The following is a 17,601-nucleotide window of genomic DNA, read 5'->3' on the forward strand; positions in this document are numbered from 1 at the left end:
GGGGAGGGTGTGCTGCCGCGTCCCACAGCAGCGTCAATCATGTTGGAGTCTTGGTGGACCGTTACTCGGTCCCCGGGGCCCCAGCCCCTCCCTGGGTCGCTGACAGCGGGGGTGGGGCTTTGCCTGGCAGTGGCTCTGACCCCTATGCAGTGGCCGGGGAGCTGGGAGGAAAGTGGACGAGCACAGTGTCCCCCGACCCCTCTCTGCCCTGGGACCCCTGCTCCCGTGCACACGTCCCCGTGTTCCTCGGGGCTCTGGCAGCCCAGCCCCCTCCTCTCGTTGGTGAGATGCGCCCGGATTCAGTGTTGGGGGAACTTGACACACTTTATCAGTGACCCCCGCAGACGTCTGGGTGACGGTGGTGTTTGCAGTGCCACTCTCACTGCATCCTACTAATTACAGTATCGCTGTCGGCAAACCCGTCCACCACTGGTTTGACAGATCTCGGTCAGTGGGTTTCCTTTGTTCCTGCCTCCTTCGAAGGCCCAGACAAGAGCCGGAGGCGGGGCTGAAAGCATGGGCACTGGGCCGGGGGGTGGGGCATTCGTGGGAGGTGCTGGTCCTCCCCGGCATGCATCCAGAGCGCTGTGTGTGGCCAAAAGCAGGCGTGGGGTGGGGAAGGGGCCCAGAGCATCAGGGGGTCTCAGGTTCCGCTCGGAGTGCTGTGGGGCGGGGTCTCGGGAGGGGGTGTGAGCCACTGTGTGCAGTGGGCACTGCCAGGCGCTCCCTGCCCCAGCAGGTGGGCGGGGGTAGACTGGGCCTGGGCATCAGGGTGGAGCAGTGGTCCTTGGGTCCCCTGAGCAGCCCCCAGTCACTGGAGGGCAGAGTGACCCTGGTTAGCCAGGTGGGCTTGAGGCTCACCTGGAGGGGTCCAGGCCGGCCACGCCTCCGGGCAGGGTCACTGGTGCTGGGGCCGCCACCCTCTGGCATGTTCCTTGCTCGTGGCTTCTGGTCTGATGTCATGTGCACCCTGCCCAGCCCTGGGCCTGCCCGGGGACCCGGCCACACTGCTCTCGAGATGCCTGGCAGCCACGCCTGGGGTCCTGTTCCACCGGCGTCTTCCCTGACCGCCCGCTGCGCTGTCTGCGTCTTGCGGCCGCCCTGCTGGTGTCTTAGGAAGTGGGGATACTTGTGTCAAAAACACAGGGCCGGCACCGAGGGCCGCCCAGCGCAGACCGCAGGCCGGGCTCCCCGCAGCGCTCGGCTGCCCCCGCGGCCTGGCTCGGCACCCTCAGCCTCCCAGCGTCTCTCGGGAGGAGAGGAGCCATCCATTCAGCCCCTGTTCAAGCTCCCTCTACAGGGAGGGACGTGGGCTTCCTTGTGCCCTGACCTCTTAACGCAGCTTCGTTCCCATCTTTCCTGTCCTGAAAAAGTGAAAGTCTGGCGTTTGTGCTTTTCTCTAAAAATGGTGATTTTCTTGCTAAGCACCCTGCTAACTCACGGGCCTGGGGCGCCCGTGCTCGGGGCTCTGCTGGGGCCGTGTGTGCGGTGGGGGGGCCTGGGGCACAGCAAGCTGCCCCGCAGGGAAGGGGTAACTTCTGCGCCCGGGCCCGCTGGACTGGACCTCCTGCACCCAAGGCACCGGGCCGCCGTGCACAGCAGGACGGCCCCCGCAGGCCCTCCGGTGGTTCCTGGGCTGGGCCTGGGACACGGCCCTCGTCCTCAGCTGTGTGGGAGCAGCCGAGGCTGCGCTGACCTCGGGCACGTGGGCGTGTGGGCCTCCTGTGCTTCTGACAAGGGAGGAAGGAGCCCAGGGGCCTCCAGGCGGCAACAAGCCGGGCCTTGGAGGAGACTGGGCGGGGGGGGGGGGTCCGGGGGGGTCCCTGGGCCCTGAGCCCTGAGCCACCCAGCAGAGCCTGTCTCCCCGCTGCCCACGAGGGCCTCCTCAGACCCCGCGGTCACATGGGTGCCAGTGGCAGAGGCCAGTCCCAGGTTGGCACGGGGACACTGTCCCTACAAGGACCGGGGCCACCCCACCATCCACCTCTCTGGGAGTTGGAGCTTGTGCCGGAGTTACCTGGTCAGCCCGGCTGTGCTAGTGCAGGTTGACAAGTACGCGGCTTAGAGGGACCCCTGCGGTGTCCACCAGCACGGGGCAGTGTCCTCCTGCCGTGCCGGTCTCGGCGCCTTTGTCGCCTCTGGGTGCCAGGCTCCATCCCCAGACGGGAGGGGTGGGCCCCACTGGCGGGCGAAGACGCGCAGCTCCGGAGGAGGTGCTGTGCTGGGGTCTCGTGCTGGGCCCCCTCCTCCCTCACTTTCGCCCCACCCCACACGCACATGCACACGCACACGCACGCACGCACATGCATACACACGCACACAGGTGCGCACACGCACATGCATACACACACGCACACGCGTGCACATGCACATGCATACACACGTGCACACGCACACGCACATAGGCACCGCTGGAGACCGGCTTTCCCGTACCGTCTGGCAGAGACGTCGGCAGCGACTGCTGCGGGCAGCAGGGCCTCTGGGGTTCCTCTGACACCCTGAGCAGCCCTAGTGCGCGGGGCAGTCGCGGAGTGTATTTAGGTTTTCCCTGGGGAGCGAGGCGGCACTGTAATAAGATAGCAGAACGGACAAGCCTCTCTGACTGTGTCGGGTGCAGCGGGGAGCACAGAGCCGCGTGGACGGAGGCCACGGTGCCCGAGTATCGGAGCGGCTTCGGGAGGCAAGCTCTGAGCTGGGTGGGCGCTGGGGACAGGGAGGCGGGGGCAGCCTGGGGCGGCCTCTTCACGGACTGTGCCCCCAGGTCTGTGCCCCATGGACCCGTGTGTCTCGGGCCTCCCACACCTGGTCACCACCCTAGACACCTGGCGGGTCACAGACCTGGGGGCACATGGACCTGGGGGCACAGACCTGGGGGAGACCTGGGGGATAGAGACTGGGGGGCCCAGACCTGGGGGCAGAGACGTGGGGGGCACATGGACCTGGGGGGCACAGACTGGGGGACACAGACCTGGGGAGCACAGACCTTGTGGGGCACAGACCTTGTGGGCCACAGAGCTGGGGGATAGAGACCTGGGGGCATAGACCCAGTGGGTAGAGACCTGGGGGGCACAGACTGGGGGCACACACCTGGGGGGTAGAGACCTGGGGGCACAGACCTGGGGGCGCACAGACCTGGGGTCCCACAGGCCAGGCTGGCCCGGGCCTGGATAGAGACCCGATCCCCAGAGCAGTATGAGGGGAAACCTGCGTGGACGTCGTGAACCCCCGTGGCGTGTGTGCAGAGAGAGCGTCAGGTTGGAAACAGAAGTGGGAGCCCCGGAAAGCTGTCCACGCCCCCTCCCCTCCGCGGGGCTTCACGCTGACAGGCTGGTGTGCACTGCGGGAGCGTCCTTCAGCAGGGCTGTGGCAGTTAGAAGAGCTGCAGTTTCCCCGGGGTGGGGCTCACTGTCTGATTCTGTGAAGAAAGTCGGTAGAAATAAGGTGTCGAGTGGTTTCGCTCAGGCTGTGAATGGCCCCCTATCCATCCCGGGGCCCTTGCAGGCTCCCCTCACGCTGGTCCAGAGATGCCCACAGGGCACAGCCCCGCCGAGACTCAGAGGGTGGGCCACTTATTTATGGGTCTTTGCGGGTTGGGGGCCGCTTTCACTGGGGGCTGCGGGGTGCCTGGGGCTGAGCTGAGCTGCCCTGTCTGATCGTGTCCCGTCTGTGGGCGGTGTGGCCTGGCCTCACCCCACAGTGAGCCCGGCAAGAGGGGCTGCACGGCCCGCAGGAACCCCCTCTGCCTCTGCTCAGGCCCGCCCTGCAGCGCCAGGCCCTGGGGGAGGTGGGCCGCAGGGGCGCCCTGCAGTGTGGGAGGTTCCCCGCAGCGTAGGGGCACTCGGGGACTGCTCCAGCCGGGGGGCTCGTGGCAGGCACAGGGCCTTTCTGCCACCTCACCTGGCATCCCTCTGTTCTCTCTGCAGTGAACTTGGACCACTTCCAGATTCTCCGTGCCATTGGGAAGGGCAGCTTCGGCAAGGTAAGGCCAGCGGGCAGGGGGCCAAGGCTGGACAGCGGTGTGAGCGAGGCCGGCCCCAGCTGGGTCTATGGGTGGAGGGTGTGGGTGTGCTTCCTGCCGAGCAGGCCGGTGACGCTGGGGCCGCGGGGTGGACTGTTGGCCGAGCTCCCCGCTGCTAGGGTTTCTTAGCCCAGGTCTTTGGGGGTCTTGTAGCTCAGCCAGGAGCTGAGGGTGCAGATGGCGCGGCCCCCGGGCTCTTCCAGGGCTCAGACCCTGACACCCTCACTCTCCATACCAAGGCCCATGTTGCAGCAGAACAGCTTTCCTAGGGACAGAGCCGGCTCGAGGTCTGAGAGGGAAGCGTTTTTTTTTTTTTTTTTTTAATGGCTGTGTTGGGTCTTCGTTTCCGTGTGAGGGCTTTCTCTAGTTGCGGCGAGCGGGGGCCACTCTTCATCGTGGTGCGCGGGCCTCTCACTGTCGCGGCCTCTCTTGTTGCGGAGCACAGGCTCCAGACGCGCAGGCTCAGTAGTTGTGGCGCACGGGCTTAGTTGCTCCGCGGCATGTGGGATCTTCCCAGACCAGGGCTCGAACCCGTGTCCCCTGCATTAGCAGGCAGATTCTCAACCACTGCGCCACCAGGGAAGCCCGGGAAGCGTTTTATATAGAAGCCGCTCGTGGTGTAGCTGATGCCCGGTGTCTGGAGCCACAGTGATGCTCGGACACCATTGCTGCAGCTGGAGCCCAGAGGCCAGGCTTCACCTGTGCCCGCTCCTCCAGGTCAGGCAGGGGCAGGACCCATGGTGGGCGGCCGCGCTGCACTTCTCCAGAGAGACCCCCAGAGCCCATTCTCCACTTTGCTTCAGTTTCTCTTGGCCAGATCCGACTTCCTGATTGTCGCCTTGTCCCGCCTAGAGATGGGGGGTAATTACAACTCAAAGAGGCTTAACGAGCGCTCTGCAAAGGTTAAAATTAGCTCCCGGGACTCTGCCTTGCCAGGCCTGTTGTAGTGAATCACTTCTGAATGGACAGTTTCTTTTCAGCTCAGAGGCCTTGGCAGATGAGGCCTTTGCTCCCCTAGGCCCCACACAGCTGTCTGGACGGGTCTGTGTAAGCCCTGTAAGCCTTTTAAAGGGATTGCTGTGCTGCCACAGCGGACTACCAGGGTATTTGAATGCTGTTAATTATCTCCATCTCTTTGTATCACAGTGAGTGCTGCCTTAGGTTACCAGGCCTGGGGTAATTGTAGCCAGAGCAAATTAGCCCCTTTGCACAAATCCATTGAAATGCTGTGTGCATTAGGGAGAGAGTATTTTTAACATCTCTTGGAGTCAGGAGATGACTGAGGGACCTGGGCCTTTTGTTGACTGTGCAAAGATGGTCGATCCAAAGATGAGGTCCTTGGTTGGTGAGCTTGTCAGACGCTGGTGGCGCCTGAGACAGTCTCCGCCACCTGGCTTCTCCCACGGGAGCACCGGCGTGTGGGAGGCGAGGGGGGCAGGCAGGGTGGGGCTTAGGGGAAGGTGCCCCATCCCGGGGAGGGAGGACACCAGCCGAGACTGGGTTTGGGAGGGATGGCTTATCCAGGGAGACATGGGTGTCATCCAGATGACTGGGAAATGGGCCGGGGAGGGAGGCTGGGAACTCTTGCGGCAAAGACTGACTGGGATGGGCGGCGCATTGCCCTGTCCCCACCCCCACCGCCCCCCAGGCTGGGCCCCCTGCACCCCTGCGAGGGGCTCGTCCTCCCCTCAGGTGCACAGCTGGGCAGCCCGCCTGACCCGCAGTGTCTGCAGACCCCAGGATTCTGGCTCCTCCGACCGTTCTTGGCTCTGAAAATCCAGCTGGCCACAGGGTCCCAGGAATGGGGCTCTTCAGAGTGGGGTGACAGGAGGAGGTGTGGGGTACTGCCAGGGTTTTATCTTCAGACGCAAGTTATGGTGCAATTGGAGGGCTGCTTCCTGCCCCCTCATTAGGCGTCCAGGGGTCTCCGGGCTGCGGTTGCCGGTGCCGGGTGCCGGGTATGTGTCTGGAGTGTGGGCTCTGGTCCTTCGCTGCTCTCGGTGGCTGGGCGGTGACCCCATGAGGAGAGGGAGGATTTGGAGCCGGCTCCAGCGTGCACGGCGGGGCCGCGTGTGCACCTATTTACACGTGGCCTTATTTCAGAGGGTGTGCACCGGCTCAGCCGTGCCCGGACGCCCAGTGAAGACTGGCTTTACGAGCTGCTGGGGAGCCCCTCTCGGCCAAGTGGGTGTGAATGTTCAGCGGCCCACCGACGCCCCCCCCGCACCCCCAGGCACGGAGGCACAGTGGTTGGTGTGTGTGACGTGACCCGTCTGCCCCCAGCAAGGTGGCCATTTACCTCGTGGTTGCTCCGCCCTTCAGGGCAGTGTCTCCTGGAGATGCATTATCCAGATTTGCTGTATCTGGTCCTTGGATACAAGACTGGATATTGCGTTTGGTTTTGTTTCCAATTTTTTATGGTGGTAAATTACACAGCACACGAAAGGTACCACCTGAACCATGTTTAACCGCACAGCTCAGTGGCATTGAGTACATCCCCACCGTCGTGCGGCCGTCGCGCCGCCATCTCCAGCCTGTGACACTGGAATCCTGCCCCCAGTCAACAACCCCCAGCCCCTCCCAAGTCCCCAGTTCTTGGAGAAATCGTATCCCAGGGTAGAGAGCTTTGTTCTCCAAGGCAGAGCGGAAGCTGGCGGCGGTCCGGCCCAGCAGCCACGAGTGGGGAGAACACACCCCCACTAGCCTGGGGGTGGACGGGGCTCTGTCCGTGGGCCTTCTGGGGCGTCGTGGCCACCTGACCCCGCGAGGAGGCTGGGACCGTCCTCAGAGCAGAGAGGCCGGGCCGAGTGACGCTGCTGACAGGACACTTCCGGCCCGCCCCCGTGCCCGTGCCCGTGCCCATGCAGCGCTGGCAGCTGGGAGGCTTCCCACGGCCCGTGTCCGTGCAGATGTGAGCCCCCAGCGGCGGGCCTCCTTGGGGGAGGGGCAGGTCAGCACCACAGGTGTAGTGGGGCTGTGGACCTCCATGGCGATGCCCGTGGCAGCCCTCGGCCAGGCATTGTGTGTCGTACCCGGAATCTCAGACTGCAGGTGACATGCTTAATTCAAGAGAGCTGGAAGGGGTGACAGATAAGAGCTAATGTCACCAGGGTGGGGAAGGGCAGGCGTGGGGAAGGCCCCCGAGGTGGCTGAGCTGGGCTGGGCTCCTGCCAGGGCTCATGGTCTCTGCCCACCCGGGCCCTCTCTCACCGGCTCAGCTCTGCATGACCTCCGAGCTCCACGGCCAGAGAGACAAGGGCTGCTGTCCTCCCGCCCTGGCCTGAGATGGCCCAGGGCAGCCCTCTGATTGGCTGGTGTGACCACGTGCTCCTGCCCTGCCCCACTCACTGTAGGCGGGGCGTGGGCTACAGGGATCCACAGCCATCGGTTAGAAGCAGAAGGTGGGCAGGGGCCCCGGGGCGCTGCAGTTGGTCCCTGTGAGCTGGGCAGTCCCTACTTTGCCCTCACTGCCCCTGCCTGCCCAGAGCATTTGCTGGAGTAGCTGGGTCTTTTCCCAGCAGAAGCAGCGGCTGGTGGGGGTCGAAGACAGGGTTCATTCACAGGGGTGCGTGGAGTGGGGAGCCCGGCGGGTGGGGCCTCGGGCTCAGACCTTTGCCTTTGGGGGCCCTTCCCAGCCAGCCTCTCCTCCTCCCCTTTCCCTTCCTCCCCCTCCCCGACCCCGCTCCCTGCCCCCTTCTCTACTTCCCAGCGTGGCCTGGCCTACTTCCCTCCCTGCCCCAGGCCCGAGGCTGCGCTGGGGAACCTCAGACCAGCCCCTGGGTCAGTGTTGGGGGCACCAGCCCCGTGGACCAAGCTGTAGGTCCCAGACCGCCACCTCTGCCACCTCCAGCGCACAGCCCGCCTACCCGCTGGGGCTGGCCTGTGGGGTCCTGCCTGCCTCTGCCCCATGTTCCGGGTCTGGCTCATTAAGAACCAAACTCCCAGAGGCCTGTTCCTCTGGAATTGCTCATGGCTTAGTCTCTGCTCAGTTCCTGAGCACCAGGGCGGTTCCAGCCACAGGACTGAAGGGTCCCGTGGTCGGGGGGGCCCTCATAAGCATCCTGTGTTGGGGTGTCTCCTGCCCCACCCCAAGGCAGACCCTCCTTGCTGCCCTAGAAAATTCTTTGAAAGGAGCCCACCCTCAGGGTGAGGCAAGGCTGCCCTACATTGTTACATCCACAAAGGCCGCCCTCAAGTTTCTTTCTTCCACACACGCCCCTGCCCTCTCCTTCCAGCTGTGGGTCCACCGGGGTTGAGGTCCCACCCCACCCCGTTCGCAGCCCCTGCTCCCCTTCAATCCTTGGCTCTGAGAAGCCCCCAGCCCTGGGCCCTGAGTTGACATGGACACAGCTCTCATGAAGCTCAGCGGCCCCTCGGCACGCAGTGAGTGCCCAGCGGGGCCTGGAGCAGAGTCCTGGGCTTCCCCGGGGCCACGTGGGGACTGTGCACGGGGAACGGGCCCCCCTGGGTGGAGGGCAGGGCCACCTCCCCGCCCTTGACTCCTCCACCTGTGGCCTCACCGCCTGCCCTGGGGCCCAACCTATGAGCTGTGGCACCCTTGCTTTGCCCTTTCCTGGGGCCACCCTGGGGTGTGCGTCCCCCTCCTGGGCACCCATCTCCCCGGCTGCGGCCCAGGTGAGCCTGACGTGTGGCTGCCCTCTGGGCCCCTCTGCTCGGGGCTGCCCTGCCCTACACGTGCATGGCCTCGGGTCCCTGGCGCCCGGGACTTATGGGGCCCCTGCTGGGGAGGGGGCCTGGGGAGCAAGGCTCTGCCTCCTTGTCTGGGGCCGTCGAAGGAACTGGAAGTTCCCAGGCAGTCCTTCAGCCTCCCCCGGCCTCCAGCTGCCCAGCCCGGTGCCTGTACTCAGCGGCTCCTGGGAATCAGGGTGCTTTTCAGGTGTGACGGGCATGAGCTCCCCGCCTCAGCTTGGGTCTCCCTAAGTTCTGTCCAGCTGGACGATATGGCTGCAGTTTATTCCAAGGCAGATCGTTTCGGTGGAATAATTAAGACTTGGAGAAAATCAGCCTATTTTTCTGTGGGTGTTGGTGATGGCCTAGCCCTCAAGCGCCGCGACCCACCCACCCCCCCCCCGTACCCCCCCCGTGTGTGTGTGTGTGTGTGTGTGTGTGTGTGCGTGTGCGCGTGCACGCGCAGTGGGGCCTCCCCGCCAGCACTGCCAGCCAGGTTTGATTTGCATCCAGGAAACTGAATTCCAGCTCCGTGCTGCACTATCACAGGATTACTGCGGGGCCTGTCGATGGGCGTTTGCTCCGAGCCCCCGACCCTCGTGATCAGTGGTGTTTGCAGCCCAGTGCAGGGTCGCAGCCCCCAGGGCCCCTCTGGGACAGGCTCTGTCGAGGGGGCTCGCACGTGTGCACAGCGTGGCGGCAGCTTCCGGGACCACGCTGACCCCTGGGGCTGGGCCCCGCTCTGCTGTGTAAGTGGGCAGTGTCACTTGGTCCTTCTCTGGCCACGCCGCTCCTCCCGAAAGCCTGGACTCTCCCTAGGGCTCTGGTTACCTGAGGACACGGAAGGTGTGTTTCTACTTTTAGAGCGAACGCCTGTGGCTTCCCCACCTTCTTCCCGGCGGTGGGGCGGTGGGCTAGAGGTAAGAATCAAATATCCCGTCTCTCCAGATGGAACTTGCCCAGGAGCTGCTCTAAGGACACCTGTGCCTCCTCACTGCCCGTCCACCCTCCCCCATCTTCCCTCTCCTCCCCCTCCCCTTCGCTTCCCCCTCCCTCCCCCTCCCTCCTTCCTTTCCTGCCAGCCTGGCCTCCCTCCTCCTCTGGCCCCCAGGCCCCATGCCTCCTCGCTGAGTTCCCGGGAGGCCATGGCGTCTGCCTGTGTCCACCCGGAGCTTTGTCTCACACTGGCCTTCGTTTACAACGATCGTTACTACTTTTACACTCAGAACAAAGAAAATATTCTGTTTTGGAAAAGGACTTCACTCCCTCTGGAATTTAACATTTTTCAGTCGGCAAGCTCGGCTGCTCTGTCCATCCGTCCGTCTGTCTGTCCTCAGGGGGCACCGCTGCCTGTCCTTTGCCCTCTGCGGCCTCTGCCCTGACTCAGGGACTCCGTTTGGTTCTAACCCCCAGGCCTTCAGCGCGTCAGCGGCCGCCCGGCTCACGATCCTCCAAGACGTCCGCTGCTCTCGTGTATTTATTTTTCCAATTGAGCTTTCAAATAAATTTCGTCAAGATCAAAAATAAGCTCATTGAAATTTGAGTAGGAATTGCATTTTAGGATTAAATGGGAGGGAAGTTGGTATCTTACCCCCCGGGGATCCTTCACATTTTGCCGTGTTTAGTATATATTGTTCTTACAGTTGTTTTATGTTCAGCTGTTATGTATTATCTTTTCTGTTACTGTGAATATGTTTTATTTTCCAACTTTATTTCCGGTTTATTGGAAACGGTGGCTTCTGTCCCCTGGCCCGCTGCACTCCCCTCCACCCCCATTGCCCTCTGCCTGCCCTCAGCTGCTGAGGGCAGGGGCGGTGCTGGGTGCGGGATGTGGGTGGTCCCAGGTGTGGACGGAGGGTGGTGGCCTGGCTTTGCCAGCTTGCGGATGATCCCTGCCAGGAATAGTGAGGCCCCCTCCTGCCTTAACCGGGGGCGTCTGGGGCTAAATGTGCTCCGAGCTGAGGGCGATGTGCTCCCATGATGCTGTCCGTGGGGCAGAGGTGGGTCTCCACTCTCGACTGGGGTCTGCAGAGCCCCCTAACAGTGGGCAGCTGGCCAGACCGGGCAGCATCAGGAAGTGAGCGTCGAGACATCTGATGGGCACAGCCCTGCAGGAGGAAAGGCTGTTTCCTGGGAGCGGGGGCGGGGCATCCCTTGGCAAGTCCCAGAGGCCCTGGCCCTGGATGCGGAGCTCTGCACAGTGGGCGGGACTTGGCGTTTGAGCAGGGGCGTCCAGGGCTCCGTCCTGCATTCCAGCCCCTCTGGCTCCCGGCGCCTTTTCTTGACTCTGGGTGGGGTCCTGCCCTCACTGGCCAGGCCTCCTCTCACCCACTGCTCTGCATACCCCACACCCCACGGCGCCCCTTGTTCCTCTCTCTGCATCTGCACAAAGGCTGGGCTGGAACTGACACAGGGGCTGCTTCTGGGTTGCCTGCCGCAGTCAATGTTGGGGTAGGAGGGCCTGGCCACCCTCTGCCCTCCCCCAGCCCAGGCCTGTCAGGAGGCCTTGGGTGCCGAGTCAGGACACTCGCTGTGAAATAGGGCAGGGATGGGGGCTATTCTCCAGCTGTGAGGCCCAGGGACCCTTTTCTGGTCACCTGGGCCCAACCTGGGGGTGAGATGCTCATCCCTGGCCTCTTGCTCCTGCAGAAGGAGGGCTGGTTGGGTGATTATTTGGGGAGGGAAGGAAAGCACCAACCTCAGGGGATGAAGGGGCCAGAGCCCAGGCCCATGGCTTTGTGTTTCTCCAGTTTGTGGGGAAAGAAGTAAGATGATCCCAGCCATCCGAGGAGTCTCCTGCCCCCAGACCCTCGGGTGGACCTGGGGGATGGGGTGGGTGGGAGAGCAAGAGAGTGGTTGCAGGGAGGACAAGTACAGTCCTGGGGGCCCTCGGCCTTGCCTCTTTCCCTGGACCGTTTTCTCAGGGTACCCCAGTGATGCCACCTTGCCCAGCCTCCCCCCGCTGCCATCTGAGTGAGAAGCCTTTGCTTGCGATTGCTATGGCAACACCTCGGCGGGTGGCACACGATCAGCCCTCCTGAGCTCTGCTGTGACATCCTGCTGAGTTAACCCAGGAGGAGCTGCCTGGGGTTCCGTGCATCCCTTACGGCGGAAACGCTGTGGGGAGAGGGCAGCTGTGGCCGAGAGCGTGGAGGTGTCGGGTTCTGGGATGCGAACCTGGCTGTCGATAGCCACCGCCGGGGCTGCTGGGGACAGCTTTGCCTGCAGCCCGTCCTCAGCCCTGTGATCTCTGGTATTTACACTGGCGGCGAGTGCTGCGCTCTGGCCCTTGCCATCACCGTCCAGCTCCCTGACCAGGCTCGAAACCCCTTCTCCTGAGATGTCCAGGCGCCGATCTGGACTCTGGATCTCAGAAACCTGTGCCTGCGTGCTGTGCCCCGGACGTTCGGCCCAGGCTCCATGTTCCCATCACACCCTTGACTGCGACCACACAGGTGGTCTCGGGGGGCCGTGGGCAGCATCGTTGAAGGCAAGCCGGCCTGCTGCCCACCCCCTCTGCCCGCCCCTGCCCACTGCCCACGCAGGGCAGGGCCAGTCCATGGCTGCAGCCCAAGCAGATGTCATGGATTTGTCCCCGTTGTCAGAGAGCCCCGCCCCCAGACCTTCGAGCAATGGTGTTTCTTGACTCCATTAGTTGGGACATACATTGGCTTGATATTAACTTTTTAAAAAAATTAGAGTAAAATACACATAACATAAAATTTACCACTTTTAAGCATACAGTTCAGCGGCATTAGGTACATTCACATTGGTGTACAACCATCATCATCATCATCTCGGGAACTTTCTCATCGCCCCAAACAGAAACTCTGTCCCCATTAAGCACTAACTCCCTACCCCCTCCCTGAGCCCCTGGCAACCTCAGATCTACTTTTCTATCTCTATGAACCTGGCTAATCTATGTATCTTACATAAGTGGAATCACACATTTTCACTGGCTTAACTCATTTAGCTTGATGTCCTCAAGGTTCATCCATGTTGTAACCTGTGTCAGAATCTCCTTCCTTTAGAGGCCGAATAGCATTCTATTACGTGGATGGACCACATTTTGCTTCTCTGCTCATCCATTGATGGACACTTGGATTCTTTCCACCTTTAGGTGAGTGTGAATCAGGCTGCTGTGAACCCGGGTATACAAACATCTGCTTGGGTCCCTGCTTTCAATTCTCCTGGGTGCATACCCAGCGGTGGAATTGCTTGATCATATGGTGCCTTGTGATATTTTAATAGTAGAGCTTTAATTTCTGTTTAGATCTCTGTTTATTGGCCTATTCAGGATTTCAGCTTCTTTTATGCTCAATTTGGATAATTTTCTACGTTGCTCGGTTTTGTTCAGGTTTCTATTGTTTTCTCTAGCTGTGACTGTGAGACGGGGGTGGGGGTGATGCCCTCGGTTGGGATAGGGTCTTCGCCGCCGAGGCTCAGATGCAGGCACCGGGTCTGGAGAACGTTTCCTGGACTGAGTTGACAATCTGTCCCCGTGGGACCAAAGGCCCAGGTCAGCCTGCCTGAGACCCCAGGGGAGCGGAGGCCTGGGTTTGCAATTAATGTTATGTTTTTACTTTGCTCTCATTTTTTAGAGATTACCTTTTATGTTAAATTTAATGATTATGTAAGATACTTGCATGATGTCAGGTTAAAATCTATAAGACAAAATATAGCCTCGACTGCTGTTCCTTCTGTCCTGTTTCCGCCTTCCTCCTATGAATATCCCTTTTTTTTTTTTAACATCTTTATTGGAGTATAATTGCTTTACAATGGTGTGTTAGTTTCTGCTTTATAACAAAGTGAATCAGCTATACATATACATATGTTCCCATATCTCTTCCCTCTTGCGTCTCCCTCCCTCCCTGAATATCCCTTTTGAAAAAGCTTGGTTTATATTTCCATTGGTTTATTTTTACTATATTCACATGACCTGCTTCTTAAATGCCCAGTAGCCTGCTGTTCACACGCTCTCTACACTTTGCTTTTGACTTGACGGTGTTTCTGGAAGTCATGCTCTTCGTTCAGAACCACCCCAGCCCCTGCCCTTTGTAGCCGCACAACCTGCCACGGGGTGGGCGTGCTGACGAGCTCCCACGGCTGCAGCAACACAAACGCGTCACCTGACAGTCGTGGAGTCAGAAGTCTAAGCCGGGTCAGCCCTGGGCTGGAGTCACAGTGGGGCAGGGCGGGGCCCTCCTGCAGGTTTGGGGGAGCACCCGTGTCCCGCCTTTTCCAGCTTCCGGAGGCGCCACGTTCCCGGGCTTGTGGCCCTGACTTCCTGAGAGCTCTGCTCCTTTGTCACCTCTTCTCTGACCTCCCCCCCCGCCACCTCCTCTGTCCCTTCGAAGGGCCCGGTGGTTACTCTGGGCCCACCTGGATCATCCAGAGTAACCCCTACATCTCAACATCCTTCACGTACCCCCATCGGCAGGGTCCCTTAGCCACATGAGGTGGCACGTTCGCAGGGTCCAGGGGTTGGGACATGGGCATGTAGGGGCCCGTTGTCCTGCGACCACATGTGTTCCTGGTGAGTGTTAGGCTGCTTCCTAGCTTTGCGACCACAGGCGGGGCCGCGGGCATCATGCCTCACGCATGACCCAGCGCGTCTTCCGGTTGGTTCCTAGAAGTGGGCTGCGTGGAATGCAGGATGGATGCACGTGTGATGCTGCCAGACACGCCAGCCGTCCGTGGGGCTCGCGCGCCCCTGGGCCCCTGCCCGGGGCTGCTGCCAGGGCTGGGCCTCCACCAGCCCGACAGGCGAGAAATGGCATCTTGCATTTCTTTTATGACAAGCAAGGTTGAGCATCTTTTTAAAATGTTAGAAGACCATTTTCACATCCTTTGCCCCTTTTTCTTTTGGGCTGATGGTCTTTTTTATTTTTAAAGCCTCATTATATATTAGTGATATTAACCTTTTATTTCTAAATGAGTTGCAAATATTTTCCCAGTTTATTATTTGTCTTTCAGCTTTGTTTATGTGGGTTTTTTCCACGTAAAACATTTTTACTTGTATGTAGTCGTGTTTGTCAGTCTTCTTCCTTGTTGCTTTCAGATTTGGGGCCACAGGGAGGCGTCCCCCCTTCTAGCTATAGAGGACCCCATCCTGTTTCCTTCATCATGTCTGTGTTTCCTTAATCATGTTAAACCTATTATGCATTTGGAATTTATTCTGGCTTATAGTGTCACGAATGGATCACATTACATCTTTTCTTTATCTAGCTGTTCAGTTATTACCCCAACGCCATTTTTCGTAAAAAGTCTATTTTCTCCATAAATTTGAGACGCCGCCTTTGTTATGTACTTATAACTAAGTTATGTACTTATAAGGATACTTATATACATAAGTATCCTTATGAAGTTGGGTCTGTTTCTGGATTTTCTCTCCTGCCCCTTGGCCTGCCTGCCTGTCCCGCTGTAGGACCGCACGTTATCACAGAAGGTTTATATAACACGCTCTGATACCTGATGGGGCTCACGTCCCTGCTTTGCTCTTCTTTTAAAGTTTTCTTCTTGGTTATTTTTACTTGATTGTCTTTCCCTATGAATTATGTGACCCACTTGTCAGCTCCAGGAAAAAAAAAATCTGCCAAACGTGTAAACAGCGTTCAATTAAAATGAAAATTACCCCGCCACTTGTCACCAACTATTCCAGGCCTTGGAGGCACCGCTGCGGCCAGTGGCATGTCACACGGAAAGCCCGGGGCTGCCCTGGTGCCCTGGGATCTGCAGACTTTATTCCTTTTCACGCTTAGATCTAACTCCATTTCCTCTTTGTCTGTTTGAAGTCGATTATGGGAGGACGCAGCTCAGAAGCCGAGACCAATTCCGTTTGAGGAAATGGTTTCATGGGACCAGTGCTCTCAGCCTTGGAGGCTGCTCGTAAAATGCCAGAGGCTTTCCGGCCCCTCCTGCGGCCGCGCTGCTCTGTGTGAGCTGCGGCCGGGGCCCCTCTGCGCCCGACCCCAGCGCTTTGAACGGCCGCTGATTGGAGCCCCTCCCGTCGGGGCCTCTGCGGAGCCCGCAGGGGCCGGGCCCGCTCAGCCTCTTCCAGCTGGGCCGCTGGGGGCCTAAAGCCCTTTTCAGCTGCCCCGCCAGAGAGCGTTCGGGTGCCACTGACTCTAAGGGGAAGCCCAGCACCGGCTCAAACAAATGTGAGTGTGCCCTGCGGCCGTGGGCCTCCCCGGGCTGGTCTCGGCCGCCTGGGGCCGCGCTGGTGCCCGCCGGCCTGGGTGGGCCAGGCTGGTGAAGGAGCTCAGGGCGTGGGCTGCACTGGGGCCGCTTGGACGGGGAGGAGGGAGGGTGCCTGGGGGAGGCCAGTGGGAGCCGGGCGGGCCAGTGCCCGCAGGCCTGGTCACGGACACTGGGAGGAAGCAGGATGTTCTCGCGGCCGTGACAAAGCACCATGACGGGGCGGCCTCCGACGACAGAGGTGTGTTCTCCCATGGTCTGGAATGGAGGTGACCGCGGGCTGGTCCCTCCTGGGGCTGGAGGGGAGACCGGGTTTCCCCTCTCCTCCCCTAGGGTTTTCAGCCGGACCTGAGAATTAAAGTGACGTAAGGCAGAGGAACAGGAGAAAAGCATCCACATTTAATGTAAGTTCACGTTAAAGAGCATACAGATTGTTTAACGTAAGTTTTGGGCGACGCTGGAGCCCTCGTAAGGAAATGAAGACCCAGAGAAGAGGCAAAACCTGAATGTTTCTGTGCTGGGTCGGACAAAGCGGCGACGTAGAAAGGTAACTAGAGTCCGTGGGAGGCCGAAGGAGGAGAAAAAATGCTTCAGCAAGGCCTGCTTGCGCAGAATTCTCTCGGCCTGGACTTCCCGTCCTGAAGATAAGATCATCCACGCGGAGTGATTCCCTGGTTGCAGAGAGAAAGTGGGGGGGGGCAGGTGCCCTCTTGCCCTGCTGCTGTGTGAGGGTCGTTGGCTGGAGGCGATCGTGGCCAGAGTGCACCTTTCAGGGTGTGTCCCACCGCCCTGATTCCCCCCAACACCCCCCGTCGGGAAGAGTCACAGCTGTGAACTGCTCCATGTCTCAGTGAACCAGTGTCTCAGTCCTGAGAACAGCTCGGTTTAGTTCAGCAGTCGTGTCTCATTTTAGGAGGTGGTGTTGGAGGGCCTTCCCGCCGAAGTGAGGCCTGTGCGTGGTCTGAGCAATCAGCGTTTAATGGGAGGTACTTCTGTGGAAACAAAGGAAAAGCCAACTGTCCAGCCGGGTCTGAGTCCAAAGGGTGGTCAGCCGGGGGCACTTCCAGGAGGGTGGTCTCTGTGCCTCCCTGGATGGGGGGGCAAGGGCAGGTGGTGGCAGTTCCGCCACTTTTCCTGGGCCGCAGTTGGCATGTGGCCATGGCGTCGGGTGAGCTCTGAGCAGCCCCCAGCCAGCACCACGGGTATGGTCCACGTGTAACCTGTGTGATTTCTCTGAAGTTTCTCAGCTTGTAGGGGAAGCTTTCATTTCTCGTGATTCCAGGTCAGAAGGGTAGGAGAGAAATTGGAAATGTTAATTGCTGACAAAGAGACATGGCCATTTGACACCCCACAGGGTGTGCTGTGCTTTTGCTGAAACAGAGTTCTCTCCCTACAATCACCCCCATTGTTAATAGAGATAATTGAAGATTAATTTGTTTGCAAAATCAGTCTGGTTTCATTAAACTTGGCCTGATTATTGATATCAGTGCAGCAAGAGTAGATTGAACATGTAGGTCTTTTAAGTCTGCTTTGCTGGAACTTTTATAAGGAATTCCAGATTAGACTTTTAAAAGCCTCTCGAGGCTAAGAAGCCAAGCCAGCAACTTGTCACCAGACTGTACCTTCAGTACCCATGAATTTGGGTGCATTCCTCTCTTCTTCATGTCCCCAAAACATCCTGAGGTCCCTGGACCTGC

The 17,601-nt window shown here is 59.9% G+C and overlaps 1 protein-coding gene across 3 annotated transcripts in view; it reads left to right on the plus strand.

Annotated features, from left to right (window-relative positions):
- STK32C (serine/threonine kinase 32C) overlaps positions 1 to 17,601 on the plus strand; it is an 82,816-nt gene that overhangs the window by 43,291 nt on the left and 21,924 nt on the right. For all 3 annotated transcript variants that reach the window (XR_005016726.1, XM_036827708.1, XM_036827709.1), the window contains exon 2: positions 3,924 to 3,979. Coding sequence is in view for 2 of the 3 variants with exons in the window: in XM_036827708.1 (XP_036683603.1) it covers positions 3,924 to 3,979 (56 nt within the window). In the remaining variant the exon portion in view is untranslated. The remainder of the gene's footprint in view (positions 1 to 3,923; positions 3,980 to 17,601) is intronic.

This window comes from Balaenoptera musculus, chromosome 16, assembly GCF_009873245.2.
Source record: "Balaenoptera musculus isolate JJ_BM4_2016_0621 chromosome 16, mBalMus1.pri.v3, whole genome shotgun sequence".
Taxonomy (NCBI): Eukaryota; Metazoa; Chordata; class Mammalia; order Artiodactyla; family Balaenopteridae; genus Balaenoptera; species Balaenoptera musculus.